The following is a 15,075-nucleotide window of genomic DNA, read 5'->3' as shown; positions in this document are numbered from 1 at the left end:
ATTTATGTGAACAAAATGAGTACAAATATTCTGTGAGTGGAGATATAGGTTGTGAGATATATGTGGCTGGCATGAGCCTACAGTTCATTTGAAGCCTTGGCTATATTAGCTTAATTCCTTTTTTTCAAAGACGTAATTTAGTCCAACTGCCTGACCCGGGTACAGTGCTGGTTTCTTAGCAGCACACACACCTCCAGTAGCCATGACAACTCTGGTCAGTCAGTGTGTCCTGCAGTAGTGTCATCTTTAGACTTGCACTTGGTCTCTGTCTTTTATGATTTTTAATATGGACAGTATCTAGTGAAACTTGTGCATGCTATTTTTAGTGGTTCTTTTTATTTTCTTAATTCTTATTTTCCACTTGAATTATGAACTTCAATGATTAGCTTTCAAAATCTATGTCTGGTTCTTTTCTTCTCATTTTTTTCATGTATCTCTCTATCTCTCAAATGCAGAACTTTGTGATCTGTGGAATGAAACCCTCCTGAATTCATGTCAGCTGTGACAGTAGAGGTGGTTTTCTTTTGGAGACGTTTTTATTTTCTTTGTGCAAAGCTTGATTCAGGGCCAGATCAGAAGAGCTGTTTCTCAGGCCTCCTGGGTCTGGTGTCTGCTGAATAAGTGAAAAGCTTAGAACACAATTCTACCAAAGATATACTGCTTCACACATCTTTCTATTGATGATAGAATGCTTAGGTAAAACAACTTCCAGGTTGTCTTTGCAGTGTAGCATCCCAAGTTCTTGAAGATCAGAGAAGGCTTGTAGTACATGTCTGGGTGAAAAGACCCATATGTATTTGGTCTGCGGGATTTTCAACATGTACATTTTAAAATGCTAAAAGCAGCCCCTGATCCACTGCTCTGACCTCATAGATGTTCAGACTGTTTCCGTTTTTAGTCAAATATGTACTGCCTTTCCATTGACATGCATTTGCAAATGCGATGTTTTTTATGTTTCAGAATTACGGCAGCTGGTTTACGGTAGTTAGTGTGTGTGCTGGGGGTGAGGGCAAGGCTGTGGTGCAGAGCTGTCACTGTAATACATCCTATAGATTTTGAATAAGGTGCCCTTTGATGACAATGTTCATGTTTAATTTAACATTCTCGTTAGTGTAAGGTAGTACTTGTCAGTATGGCTTGATGGTTTATATTAAACATTTTGTTAGTACAGTATCTAAAGTGGTGGAACTCTATAACCATATATTTTTTTAAAAGTGTACATCTGCGTATGTTTTCCTGAATATATGAATCTTTAACAATGTCCCGTTTTGTGAGATAGGGTGCTAAGCTCTTCTCTGAGAGGTCATACTTGGCTCCATGGAGTAAGAGCTATGAGGATTCTACTTTATCTCAAAAGAATACACACGTACTGCCTCTCCTGAGACTTTCTTAAGAGAAGAACCGGGAATCAATCCCATGACCATCTGGTACAGTTTGAACCCTCTAGGGAAAACCACGATTATCTAAAATGTTATTTTTCATCTCGCCCCCCTGCCAGATCTTGAGGAGCTGTCAGTGTGTGCGTGTTGGACTCGGCTCTGTCCTGTACCCCATGGCCTCTTCACAGGACGAGACGAACCTCCCCAGTCTCTCCTACAGCAAAGTGCTCCTCCTGGGAGCCATCGCGGCCGCCTCCGCCTTCGTGGTCACGATCCTCATAGTGCTGCTGTGTGTGGGCTGCCAGAGGTGAGTCTCCTTCTGCACATACACCCCCCCCCCCGCCCCCCCTTCAGTCTTTACTCAGTCAGAACCCACACTTCCATAAAAGTGTTCACATCATTCCATACTGATGCATCCTTTTTTACCTGTATATTCTCAACAGTTCTGTGGATGATTTTTTCTTTCTTTGTTTTTTCATCATGGTGGTCCCCCATGGGAATCTTTCATGTCGAGTAATTAGGAATCAGTACACCAGATCTAATGCTAATATGATTATGTGCTCTTGAATTGATCATTCAGTCCCATTGTGTTACTCTCATTCCCAATAAAAACATTCTCCTTTCATGTAGAAGGAACTTGAAAGGAGAGTGTTTTGATCATTTCAGCTGTAATCACTGTGAGCATTTCAGCTGTGTTTGGGCTCTCCTTTTGTCATAGTGTACACGTATCAGTGTATCATAGTGTACACGTGTGTGTGGCTTCACATTATAGCTGCTGTGGGCTGTGGGGATGTGGGTTTTGCAGTGTAACTTCTAATTGGACATTACTCGGGCTCTGTGTGAAGTGATTTTTATGATGGATGGAGAGCACATAAAACAGCCACAACAACAGCAACAATAATAATAAGCCACCATAATTGTAATGGTGGTAATGAAAATTACCAGCAATTAACTGACGATCATAAAATTGTAACATTATCAGCATTTATCTGGAGGGCAGGTCTGGTGAAAGTGCACTTTTATCAGGGAAGCTGATGTAAGTAAACGAATGCAAACACTTCAAGCTGGATTTCCCCTCTCCCCCCTGGGGAGGGCCTGTGACAGCTGGCTGCTCTCAGACTGCACAGGGCCCCTGGGGCCACACTCTGTACTGTGCACCACATCCCACTAAGGATAGAGGGGATGCCAAAGAGCCTGAAAGGGAGACAGGGCTTATTCTAAAAACATGATTACTGAAAAAATACAAACATCATGCATTTGAATGGAGGTGCCAGAAAATGAAAGAAATGTCCTACAGGAAACATAACATTTGAGACGCATGCCCACCGAAGATAGAATTAAAATCCTGCATTGAATGTAAAAATGTTCAGTGATGAATCACCTCTAACAGAGTGCATTTTATCTCATTTAAAGTTGCAAAAACTCTGCTGGAGTTGAGCTGATGCCTGATTTACAACATGAACAGAATGGACACTGTGCAACCTCCATGCTAGTGAATTAGAACTTTTATATCAGCCCTGGTCTGGCGCAGAGCAGCAGGTATAACAGCTATAATCCACTAGCATGAGGGCTGAAAGGGAGTGGTATAAATCTGGCACTTACACTAGACATTTTGCTGTTTATTTCTTTCCTGTGGCTCAGTATCTCAGTCAGAGTAACCATTGTCAATGCAGTGAAATAATCTATTTGCTGTGGAATAGAAGTGTGGAAAAAATTATTATACCTCAAAATGTGTTGAAGAATATTGTACATTCTAATACTTTATTTCGGAATGTGTGAAATATATATATATTATTTATTTATTTATTTTTTGAAAAGTAAATGCTTGATCAATATTAAAAAAGAGCAATTAATGTTAAACCTTGTACCCTCTTTTAAAAACCATTTTGTGCATACCATCTCACTGGTGTCCCTGACTAGTACTGATATACAATGTTGGCTGTATTGGAATTTTTCAGAACCATTCTGTGATCTTCAATCATGCAACTGTGGCCAGTCATAATTTTATCCCTTTCATTGTGGTGATTTACAAATGATTACAACTTCTGTTTGCTGTGCTGCACTTTGATGAGACTGAAAACGTGCTGCTGTAGTGCTGTTCGTCCTCAAGGTGGAACAGTGAGTCTAGAGGGTTTTAGTATCCAGAGATGTGATGTAAAATCTCTGATCTGTGTTTGCAAAGCAGCAACAAGGATCTTTTACAATCATGCTGCGAGCCTATGAGGTACCTCAAGCCTGCCAACTTAATTGTGGCGTTGAGTCAATTTGTACAACAGCCCAAAGACAGCTGCAAAGACATGCTGCGAAGATGCGCAAAGACACACTTTAAAATGTGAGGTGTCTGGGGTAGAAACACCCTCTCGTTTGTTTAGAAAATGGAGGGGGAGTGGGTGAGAAGCTGACCGTGGATGTGTAACAGCAGAGATGGAGAATAATTGGCACCGCGCAGGGAAGCACGCGGGTTTCGTCTGTAGTTCACACCCACGTTTACACCTACAGCGCACTCCATGCTCGCGTCTTCCATCTCTGACTGTGACAGCATTCCCAGTGCCGAATCGTGCGAACCTCAAGAAAGCACATCTCCTGCCTCCGCCGTGAACAGTGAAGCACTGTGTGCGTCAACTCACCAGACAAAATGGACGAACCTTGGGTTCAAAGTGAGAGCTATCTTAACTTTTCCGCATGATGCAACAGCACAAGCCCCCAGCCAAATTAGAGGGCAGATTGAGTTCCATTTGCAATAAACGCAATTCATGAAAAACATTTTTTTTATTTTGAGAATTGATGCTTAAATCACTCAAAATGCTGTTCCAGGGGTGAACAGCGTGCTCTATAACCTGGGATTGGACAATCATTTCTGTAAGGTCTTCTTAAGAGAACGGCTAAGTATCAATCCCATGACCATCTTCTGTAATGTGTGACATCATTTCATCATTTGTGTGAAATTCTCCTTTCCCTTGCAGTCTAGCCTTATGTGGATCTAAGCATAAGGCATCGCAATTCATAAACAGCCTCTGTCTGCACATCACCCATAAATCACAGAGAAAATTCAACCTAATTGAGCATGATGCAAAGCCAGTGTGACCTTAAGCCACTGTAATTGGTAACAGTAAATTACAGTATAACATGTGGTCATGGGTAGATGTCAGCAGACATACTGTAATGTGTGGAGCAGCCATCCTTAGCAAGGTGCATGTCAACCTGCTGTCATAAAATAAACTGGGTGTGCTGGAGGTGGAGACACTGCAAGAGCCAGCAAAGCCACAGCTGTTAGTGCTGAGAGGTGAAAGCCAAGGCCTCTTAGGACATAATTAATAATTTAAAGTGCATTCAAACTGAGGCAAAATAATGTGTCCCACAACCACTGAAGGCACTGGAATTCGGAGGCTCTCAGAAGCATTCAGAGATGAACTTGGTAGCCTTATGGCAGCGTGGCGTGCTCTTTGTGGTCCATCTGTGATGAAAGTCAGCAGTGAGACACTTGGAATGACTTTACAATTTCATGCTGGGCTGTACTGTTTGTGCCTCTTTCGCAATGTGATAGAACTGCATCCGTGGTGATTGCAAGATTTTAAAAAACTAGCATCTCAGCTGAAATGCCTGAGCAGCACTGTAGGTTGCTGAACTACTCTACCCCCCGGCAGAGGGGAAGTATTTTTTCATAGCCGGACATAGGATGTGCAGACCAGTACTTTTTCTTTGACAAAGATTGAAATATGGCTGTACATGGGGATTCATATGCATGCATGGCTTTTTGGTGCATCATCAAGGTCTGCAGACTAAAGACTATGTTTCAGAGAATCCCTCATGTTGCTGTTTGTCTTGGCACCGTAGCGATGGGAGCTGGTTAGAGTGCGCCTACATACTTATATTTTATCTTCACTGGGAAGAGTATTTATGTGGTTTCTCATTCAGTATATGCTCAGACCACACACAGCTAAAAAGTGGTCTTTGTGAGACCAGAATAGCACCTATGGCCCCAGTAAGAGCCCACTGCTTATATCCTGTCTGTATATGGGTGATCATTACATTACATTACATTACATTTATTTGGCAGACACTTTTATCCAAAGCGACATACAAAAAGTGCATTTCATGGTCATAGACAACTAATAAACACGGGTTCAATAAGATACAATACTTATTTTGTACAGCTATTTCTAGCCAAGAACACAGTTTAGTTCACACAGTGAACACTATTCTGACCACATGATCAGTCATGTGCTGAGCTGCAGGGACGTGCAGGAGCACACGTGTGGATACCTGCCTCTCCCAGAGAAACTGGCAGATGCAGGATGCACGGCAGAAGCCTATTTTTGTGTATTGAAGATGCAGTGGATACTGTAAAGCTGTGAACTGACTGGGGCCTGGCCTTGCCCCCAGTTCCTCTGGCAGAGCAGGGGAGGAACTGAAAGCCCTCGCCAAACATGCTGTTGGAATCAGGGCTGATGGTCCCTCGCATGCATGTGCCCCAGTGCTGATCTCAGGGCACATGCACAAGATCGATGATGTTGCTGTGACATCATACACGAAGCTCGCCCCAGGCATTTCAAGGATAAAGGGCTGGGGATAGATTCATGATCTTTGCTGATTAAAGTTTTATCCAGAGCTTATATGTGGCTTAAGCATGGATAATGACCAGGAATACAAGATAATGTTCTATGGGAGGTGCACAAAGTTGTGAAGAATGGGAGGAATTATTATGGTTTAGCCTGTGAAAGGGACGGAGCTGCACACAGAATCTGTGTTGGTTTTTACAGCCTCTCGTGTAACTCCTGTTTCTAGTCATGGACGAGCATCATATTTGGCTGGAGGTGCACTTTAAAAAATCAATAGTGAGTATCCCTATTGACATATTGTACCTGGAAGAAATGATGGGGATCCTTTAGGGTCCCCAATGCGGGTAATGAAGAACCCCTGTGGATGCTGGGTTTTTACAATCTCTTAATTCATTAAGTTTATTGAAAACATTACTTAAGATCCATAAATTTGTGCTGTAGCAGATTTTAACATAGTGCCAGTTTGGCTTGTTACTGGTTTTTATTCAAACTTGAAACATTTTCAACATCTAGGAGTTGATTTATGCTGTACAGTAGGTCCTTCAATCAAGGAAAACAAAATGTACTGTAACATCTTTCGAAAGCAACCATCTACCACAGCGCATTACAGAAAATGTAAACGTTAATTGCTTGACAACTGAACTGACTGAGTGGAAGTCCGTAAGTTAATATTAAATATTCATTCTGACATAATGTGGCATTAACAGGGTAAACCATCCCTTATTTGACATTTATATAAAATTTATTTTAAAAAGTTTAACAACTCATACAATTCACAGAGGTCCCCAGAAACCGAAATGAAAAGCTGCTTTATAAAAAACTAGAAATGACTACTATATCTTGATTGTTTGTAAAAAAAACAATTGTCTTTAATACTAAGAATGCCTTAATAGTACTGTAAGCATACATGATGAGATGTTTTAACTGCTTTTAACTGTGTGGCTATCAAACCTGGGTCAAATATGTATGAAATGTGCTAGCTCTAAACTTTGAAAACACTCCTACAGATCTCTGAGAATTTTCAACAAAACATGTTACTAACCAGAATGTACACATTTTGTTCTGGATATGGATAAAAATATGTTTTTTTTAAACAATTATTTTAAAAGTCAGTAATATGCAGGGTATTACCACTGTATAAAGGGTTAATGCATTTCATAAAATGATTTGGCCCAGGATGTTTAGCAATAGTAAGTTCTATGGGGGATCTGTAGGGGACTGTAACTGTGTAGCTCAGTAGCGGCATGAAAGCTTGTTTGCTGAAGAGGCCTGTGGGCTTTGTTAACCAGTAATTCACATGTGCTTTTTCTTGTGCTTTTTCCAGTCAGGTAAAATGCATCAAGTGCTTTGTTTTCTTTCAGATGTCACCACAAACACGTTCAAGAAATTTGTTCGGGAGTTATTCAGTTAATTTCAGTATCCTGTCACAGACCTGTGCAACCAATTGGAATTATGAAATGATACATCTAACAAAATGACTGGGTTTATGGGTGCTAAATCTAGTAGCATCTCAGCACAAATGATGTGAAATTATGCAATACCACCAAATTTTAAGTCATTAACATCTTATCTTAACCTTAGGCTTATTTACAAGGCATATGTAAATATTTTAAATTGGAATCATTTGTGTTTTAGTTCAAGCCTATTTTATTTGAGGAATAAAATTGTAATTGTTGTCGATACAGTAACATACCTATAAAGTAAATTTATAGACTGAAGATATTTTACAGGTTCAAAGCTGCGACAATCAGAAATTCTTACATGGCGGTCACATCGCATATTGATTTGCATTCAGGGTGATTGATGCGCCGTCCTTAAAATGCAGCCGCAGCAGGTTTGACTGAAGACCGCATGGCAAAAATGCGATGGGAAAAGCGCGCCTGATATCGGCGCTGAAGACCATCAGTTTCATCAGCCCATGAAAACGTCCCCGAGTCTCAGCCGCGCTTCATCATCGTCTCGTCAGAGCGCTTTGTCATTCCATTCCTTCCTGTTCCTGTCAGGACGATACTGCTTCTCCCTGTCACCACAGCCTGCATGTCTGTCTGACAGTATGTCTGGCTGCCTACGCTGCACAGGCCTCAATTCCGTCTTTTTTGCTCTTTTTTCAGGAAAGGGAGGACAAAAAATGCGCAGACGGACACGGCCAATCACAGAATGGCAGACACGGTGCGTATGTAGCCCGCCTCGTTTAGCATTGCGCCGCGCCCTCTGTGTCATGGCGCTCGCCTTGACCGGAACGAGCGCGACCCGTCGCCGCCGCTCTCCCGCCCTGCTCACCTCTCTTCCGCCCCGCCCCCTCCCCCCCCCCACTCCGTGCGTCCACAGAACGCGCTGCGGCAGTCCAAGCTGCGGGCCATGAGCAAGTCCGACACCGGGCTGCACGAGATGAGCCGGCGGGCCTGCAACGGCCATGGTGAGTACCTGGCGCGCGCTCGTGCGCGGTCATGCGCGGTCATGCGCAGTCATGCGCAGTCGTGTGCGGTCGTGTGCCTCAGTAAGGCTCGGTTGCAAAGGAGGTTTTGTGCGTGGAGCTGTGTGCGGAATGTCTCCGGGGGTGGGGGGAGGCTTTTTCCAGTTAACCGCACTGCTGCGCTAACTCTAGGAGATTGGGCGGTACAGCATGTGTGAGCTGCATCGAGCACGCTGAGTGCCACTCCACACATTTTTCAGCACACTCCACGAGGTCTGCATGCTCTCCCTCTGCACATGAGGCCTTAATTATTCATGGAAATGTCTCACAGCAATTGCTCTCATATAAATGTGCATTACATGCCATTAACTAGAGGTACATAGATTGCAAACATATTGTGTATTATTATTATTATTATTATTATTGAGATATAGATGCCAGCGAAAAAAAGGAAAGAAATCCTACATAATCCTACGTTCATAACCAAATGAGAAAGTGGTTTAGCTATTTTCAGAGCTTAATTATTTCTAATGCCAAAATATTTTGTGGCTTTACTGATGTGAAATCTTAACCTGAACTATTTGATATTCTTATTTAGCCTTTTTTACTTCCCCTTTTGCTACTGATGTTTGTATCATTACGTTTGTGCTTGTTTTCAATCTGTGTGTAGCTCTGACAGACCACATGATGGGCTTTGTTAACCCCACACGTGTCACTGTGTATGTGTGTGTGTGCATGCATGTGTTTCACTGTGTGTGTGTGTGTGCATGTGTGTGTTCATGTGTGTGTGTTTCACTGTGTGTGTGTGTGTGTGTGTGTGTGTGTATGCATCTGTGTGCTCGTGTGTGTGTTTCACTCTGTGTGCGTGTGTGTGTGTGTGCTTGTGTGTGTGTGTGTGTGTGCTTGTGTGTGTGTGTGTGTGTGCTTGTGTGTGTGTGTGTGTGTGTGTGTGTGTGTGTGTGCTTGTGTGTGTGTGTGTGTGTGTGTGTGCACGTTTATCTGTACTTGCAGGTGTCTTGAAGAACAGGCCTGCTAGCATGGACCTCCTCCTCCTGCCCAGGCAGCGCTCCAGCTCTGACCTGCAGTGTTCGCCAGGCCGGCAGCTGCCCCAGATCCCACCCACTCCAGGAAAGGAGTGCGAGCACACGTACTCCGAGGTGGGACACCGCAACCCCCCGCCGCGTTGCCCCGACGACGTCCTGTACGAGATCGTGGGGGGTGGTGGGGCTGAGCCGGACCCACCTGCCGCCCCGCCTCCCGTCTCCACCCAGCCCCAACCCTGCAGCCCCGCCCAGGGCAACCGCAAGGGCAACGGGCTCGGGAAGGTGAGCGACGGGAAGGGAAGCAACGGGGTCCCCGTTACCGTTATGATGGCTGCGCCCCAGGATCCCGTGACCGCCGAGTACGCCTGCATCCGCAAAGTGAAGAAGGTGGACCGTGCCCAGAGGAGGGAGAACGGGGGGGAGCTGGGGGGGCAAGAGCAGCAGTACTCCTCCAATGCGGACCTGCTCCCTGCAACACCCCCATTGCACCCCAACATCCACGAACCCAGGAAAACCAAGGAGGCCTTCCACATGCACCCCTTCCCCAAGGTACCCTGCTTACTGCTCGCTCAGTGCACTGCGACCCAGTACACTTGGGCCACTTAATTACTTTAAATACTTTTATGCTTTTGGACACACGTACACTTCCAGCAGATTACTGACAGATATACCTTTTTCACAAGTATTCAAAAATCCTTTCGTTCGATGTTATATTTTAGCTTGCAGCATGCTTGGTAAGGATTATAATGGATGGCAAATCAAAATTAAAAGTTCATGAGCACCTAAAGAGTTAAACTATTTCATTTACATATTCAACCTTGTCTGCTAGCCTGTCTGCAGTTAGGTTTCTAGGTTTCCACAAAGAGGTTTCATGAGTAACTCAGAGGTCAACATTTTTCTGTCTAGTACAGTACATATCACCACAGAGGTAAAGCTAGTTGCCTCTTTTCTAAAATTGATGTTTGTGGCCAGTGAGCAGTGCTAGATTGCAAGTCAGCTTGCAGAGAACTCATTTTTCAGTGTACTCTTCTCCAGTCAAGGTTTCAGAATTCACTCATGTAATGTCTAAATTATGACGAGGCCTACATTTCTGGGCAGCTTGAATGGGTATAATTTAACATGTTTGCTTCAAAGCAAAGCCTGCATCACATCAAGTGATTTTATCAGGCCTGTTTAAAATGTCTGCCCGTTATAATCCATAATAATGGGAAATGATATATGAGGCATGTCTCTTGAATAGCAGTGCCGCCTGGCTCTGAAAGTTGTCACATTCATGTAATGGATAACAACCTGGCAAATCAGTCTTCCTAAGTGCAACGTCTGACATACATATTTCCACCTAACCGACATGAGAATATTTTCACAAGCATTAAATTACAATACAAAGTCAACAAAACAAATAATTACACTTTATGCAATTTCAGAATTGAAAGAGAAGTGTAACGTACATACCTTACAATGTAGCTGTGGCTGTGTAATTTAATTTCTATTTTAGTAATCAAAATAAATGTGATATTATCTTGCAATAAATCACACATTAGATCTTATTTTTCCTTCTTTGTCCAGTTTCATGAAATCTGATGTTAGTGTTGATCAATGGGGGAGCATGATTACGTCATTGAACAAGATTGCAGTTTATTAAATGTACCACAAGGGGGCATTAAATCATCTTTTGACACCTTATCTAGCCTGCAAGAACAAAAGAACAAGGTGCATTCGCAAAGTTATCAGTGGATGCGCATTGCATCACACTGATTTAAAATTGAGTTTCAGCCTGCGAAAAAACAGTGGCTTCCCTTTCAGTCTCTGAACTTTAGTATCTGTGGTTTGTGGTGACCTGATGTGGGCATTGTCTTTGTGTTTAATTCAGTCATTAAACTGTTGTAGAACTGTTAGGACATAATAACACCACTATAATCTCAGACCCTGTTTTTATTTACAGATTTAACAGCTCTTAACTCTAAACAGTTGAGATATATTTCTAGTTGTAGTCACTTTAGATTTGTGGTAAACTATTGCTTGGAAATGTAAAAATATGCTATATATGCAATATAAATCATCAGTGGTTAAAAGCATCACTGTTCTGGCAGTGCTTGTGACTTTTATCTGAATGAAGAGAAAAGTTTGCATGAATATAGGCTTGATGAGCTGTCATATTCAGTTGTATTCAAAATAAGTGTCCGACGGTTAATCCAGGAATATAAAAAATACAAACTAGGAAAAATGAGAAAATTGAACTGTTTACCATCTGTAAGACCAGCCAATAAATGGTCAGAGATGTGGCAGAAAGACTATTCGTTGATTTCAACAACTTTGTGGGTAAAGAGAAGACTTTAGGAAAAAGAAGTTTCCGGATTAAAATAAAGGAAAAATAAAGAATTGTTGTCTTGTTGTATTAAAGAGTGTAATAAACATGAAAACCATTTTTAAAAAGTTTGCTGAAATACACACTTCTGTCAGTCTTGCATAAATTGTCTGTTAACAGTATTTCCTTATTACTTCTTAATAGGCAGATTGGGATCCATTATGTACAAGTTACGTGGTCAGTAGTGTACAGTGTAAATGGTTTTACATTTGGGTGCATTACCTTTCAACATAATGCCCTTGGAAATGCAAATGTGATCTTTCAGGAAACCTCCCTTGGATCTACCTGTATTTTTGTTTCACGCACAACTTGGAAGTTCTAAACTTGTCTGTCACTTGACTGGACCGTGACATTGTTGTTCAAACAAACTCCAATTCATAATGTTAGCACTGTGTGTGTGTGTGTGTGTGTGTTTGTGCACAATGTGCATGCGCATGTGCACTGCGTGTTTGGCCCTGTCCCTCTTCTGTTCAGCACATGATGTAGCCTATAGAAGCTGCCAGCACACTGAGCCCGATTATGTAAGAGCTTGGCTCGCTACTAGCCTGAGTGCTTTACGTATGTGTGTGTGTGTGTGTGTGTGTGTGTGTGTGTGCACGTGTGCGTGCGTGTGTGCATGTGTGTGTATGTGTTTGGGTGTGTGTGTGTGTATGTATGTGTGTGCGTGTGCGTGCCTGTGTTTGTGTGTGTGTGTGTGTGTTTGTACTGCTGGGGAGGGAGAAAGGAAGACAAATAGTGAAGGGACAAATAGGTAGCAGGGTGAATAAATCAGTATAATAGGTATGAATGCCAAGTGAATATGTTGCCTATGTATATCCAGTTTCAGTCATTGTATCTCATACAGTATATGTGCTCCTATTAATGGCATTTGTTTGGAATAGAGAAAGTTCATATACAGTGTAGTTACAGGAGAGTGATTCATCCTTTACTTTGGTTGTTTCTAAATTTTCTATGGCTTACCCTTTAGATATGAATAGATTCAGAGTTTACCTAAAGAAAACATAAGTGCAGATTCAAAAGGCCTGTTCCTGTCTTTTCTGGCTGTATTATTAGCTGTTTTTTATATCTAATTGAAATGGGCATGGGGACATCAGTGTTTTCTGATGCTGCATTTTGTTTGTGCAGATGAATATAAAATACAAAGCAAGTGATGAAGGACTAAATCTAATTTGAATATTTGAAGGCAGCATCTGATTTTAATTTATTCACTTTTGATATCTATGCCACTGTAGGCTTAAACAGGGACACTGCGGTGATGGTTTTAACTAGCAACTACACAGGTTTCTTTAACAACAACTGTTTTTTTTAAAAAAAGTCTATCTGGTAGTACAATAATGTTGAGGTGTTCATTAAATGTAGCAGCAACAACCTCCTTGGTCATGTCACAGAATCTGTTTTCCATTCTCCCTTAGATCATGCACACTTGCACATTCTGTCTAGGGGATGGTCTCACGGCTTTTTGTGTATGAATACAAAAACACACATCATAAAGCAATATGCCAATTTCTACAAATGAATGCTTATCTGATAATCATTTATATAAGACAGTGTACAAAGTCTTACTCGTGAAACAATTACCCTGCCTGTCCCTTTGCTAAGGAAATGGCCTGATTAAGGAGGGCCACTGTCCTGTTTCTACGCCTCTGTAGTAGTGGCACACATTCACATAGTGTCTCCTGTACAATCCCTATGTTTAACATCAAAATATGCCATTATAATAGCTATAAAATATATTTATAAAGGGCTTTTCTCAAAACAAAGAGATACTATATATCAAAATGTCATGAATATATTTTGGATTATTTATGTCATATTTTTGTGAAATGACAAAATATATCATGGGAATGTGTAAATGAAATTTAAACATATGCATATACATTCTATAATATACTTTCAGTAACATTGAACATATATGGAAATTCTTAGTGAATAATCAGCATGAATCAGGTTTTGTCATTTGAATGCAATCTAAATACAATGTACTGTATAGTTTTGTGTCATCAGCAATATGAGCAAGTCTGGTAACTACTTCAGAAGCCTTCAATGAATCAGTAACAAAGTGTGGCACAGTTGAATACAGGTACCATATGTGTCATATACACTTTAGCATTTTTTTGGATGTGGTGACTGGTGTGTGTGACAATGCTTGTCGACAAAAAGGTTGGATGGTGGCAGCTTCCAAATGCTTTTGGCTCTTTTCCCACCAGGAGACAGTGTTCATGGGAAATGGAGAGCAGTACATATGGAAGCCACCGGAGGACGATGACATTACCATGCTGCAACACAAGCTGCCGAGCCTTCCCAGCATGCCCCACGGGGAGAGCGGACAGAGCCATTCGACCGCAGTGGAGGTGAGGATGGGTGGGGGCTTGGATCATGTCGATTGCGGTCACCCTTTACCTAACCTGTGCCCAGATAATTGATTACGCCAAGCCTTTTTCCCCCACTCTAGCATAATGCCCTCACCTTCATGCGTCAGCTTGTGTTTGACTAAGGATACATGCTTCGCTCTCACTTTGTGTGATGAATGACCCCTGACCCTGACCTGAACTACAACCTACTCTGCATTCAACCATAGCCTTACTGCTCTTAGTATATACCTGTCCTAGTGCTCTGAGGAAAGCACACAGTTTGACATCAGTCACATTATGAGGGTTAGGGCTATGTTGTGTATGTTCCAGGTATGCACATGTATAAGGACCTGATTCAATCTCATACATCTTCATCTAAGTCTGAAAAATTGTAATCTCTCTTACACTTTTAGTTTTTCAAATAGGAATGATAAGCATTAATGGAGGTTTTTTTGTCAAACAGGAGACAGTATGGAGCTGTATAAGGATGGTGTTTGGGCTAAGACTCCTCTCTCTGAAAGTTCCATGTCTTATTGAGGAAAGAAATATCTGTGGTTTGTTCGTGTTGGCTCATAGAGTCTGAGAACAGGACAGGTCACCTTTCCTTTTTAATGGTTTACCCATATTTTCAAGGATTAATAACTTGCGTAATATTAAAAACAACAAACAAAAAAAACAACAAAGATGAATTGTAACTTATAGAATTATTAGAATCACAAATAAACTTTATTAATGATAGATTTATTATGAATCAGTATGGGCATTTACTACTAAATTGATTTAGGTGCATAAAAAAGGAATTGGTGAACAAAATAATTTGGTGCAACTAATGGTTGTGTAGACAAGAAGATTTGCCTGAGCTTGTGTGTGGAAAGCTGGAGTTTAACCAAATAGATAAAACATTATATTTATCTGTCTTTAATCCCTGTTGTTAGCCATGTGCTGTGACTGCTTATCGGGAAGCC

General features: G+C 41.7%; 1 protein-coding gene across 2 annotated transcripts in view; it reads left to right on the top strand.

Annotated features, from left to right (window-relative positions):
* LOC135234248 (uncharacterized) overlaps positions 1–15,075 on the top strand; it is an 86,113-nt gene that overhangs the window by 63,902 nt on the left and 7,136 nt on the right. For both annotated transcript variants that reach the window (XM_064298666.1, XM_064298665.1), the window contains 5 exons: positions 1,499–1,686; positions 8,050–8,107; positions 8,267–8,354; positions 9,363–9,943; positions 13,967–14,110. In XM_064298666.1, the coding sequence (XP_064154736.1) occupies positions 1,553–1,686; positions 8,050–8,107; positions 8,267–8,354; positions 9,363–9,943; positions 13,967–14,110 (1,005 nt within the window). In that variant the 5' untranslated portion in view covers positions 1,499–1,552. The remainder of the gene's footprint in view (positions 1–1,498; positions 1,687–8,049; positions 8,108–8,266; positions 8,355–9,362; positions 9,944–13,966; positions 14,111–15,075) is intronic.

This window comes from Anguilla rostrata, chromosome 11 (genome assembly GCF_018555375.3).
Source record: "Anguilla rostrata isolate EN2019 chromosome 11, ASM1855537v3, whole genome shotgun sequence".
Taxonomy (NCBI): Eukaryota; Metazoa; Chordata; class Actinopteri; order Anguilliformes; family Anguillidae; genus Anguilla; species Anguilla rostrata.
Note: the sequence above shows the minus strand (reverse complement) of the source record. Positions and strands in the feature narration are given on the sequence as shown.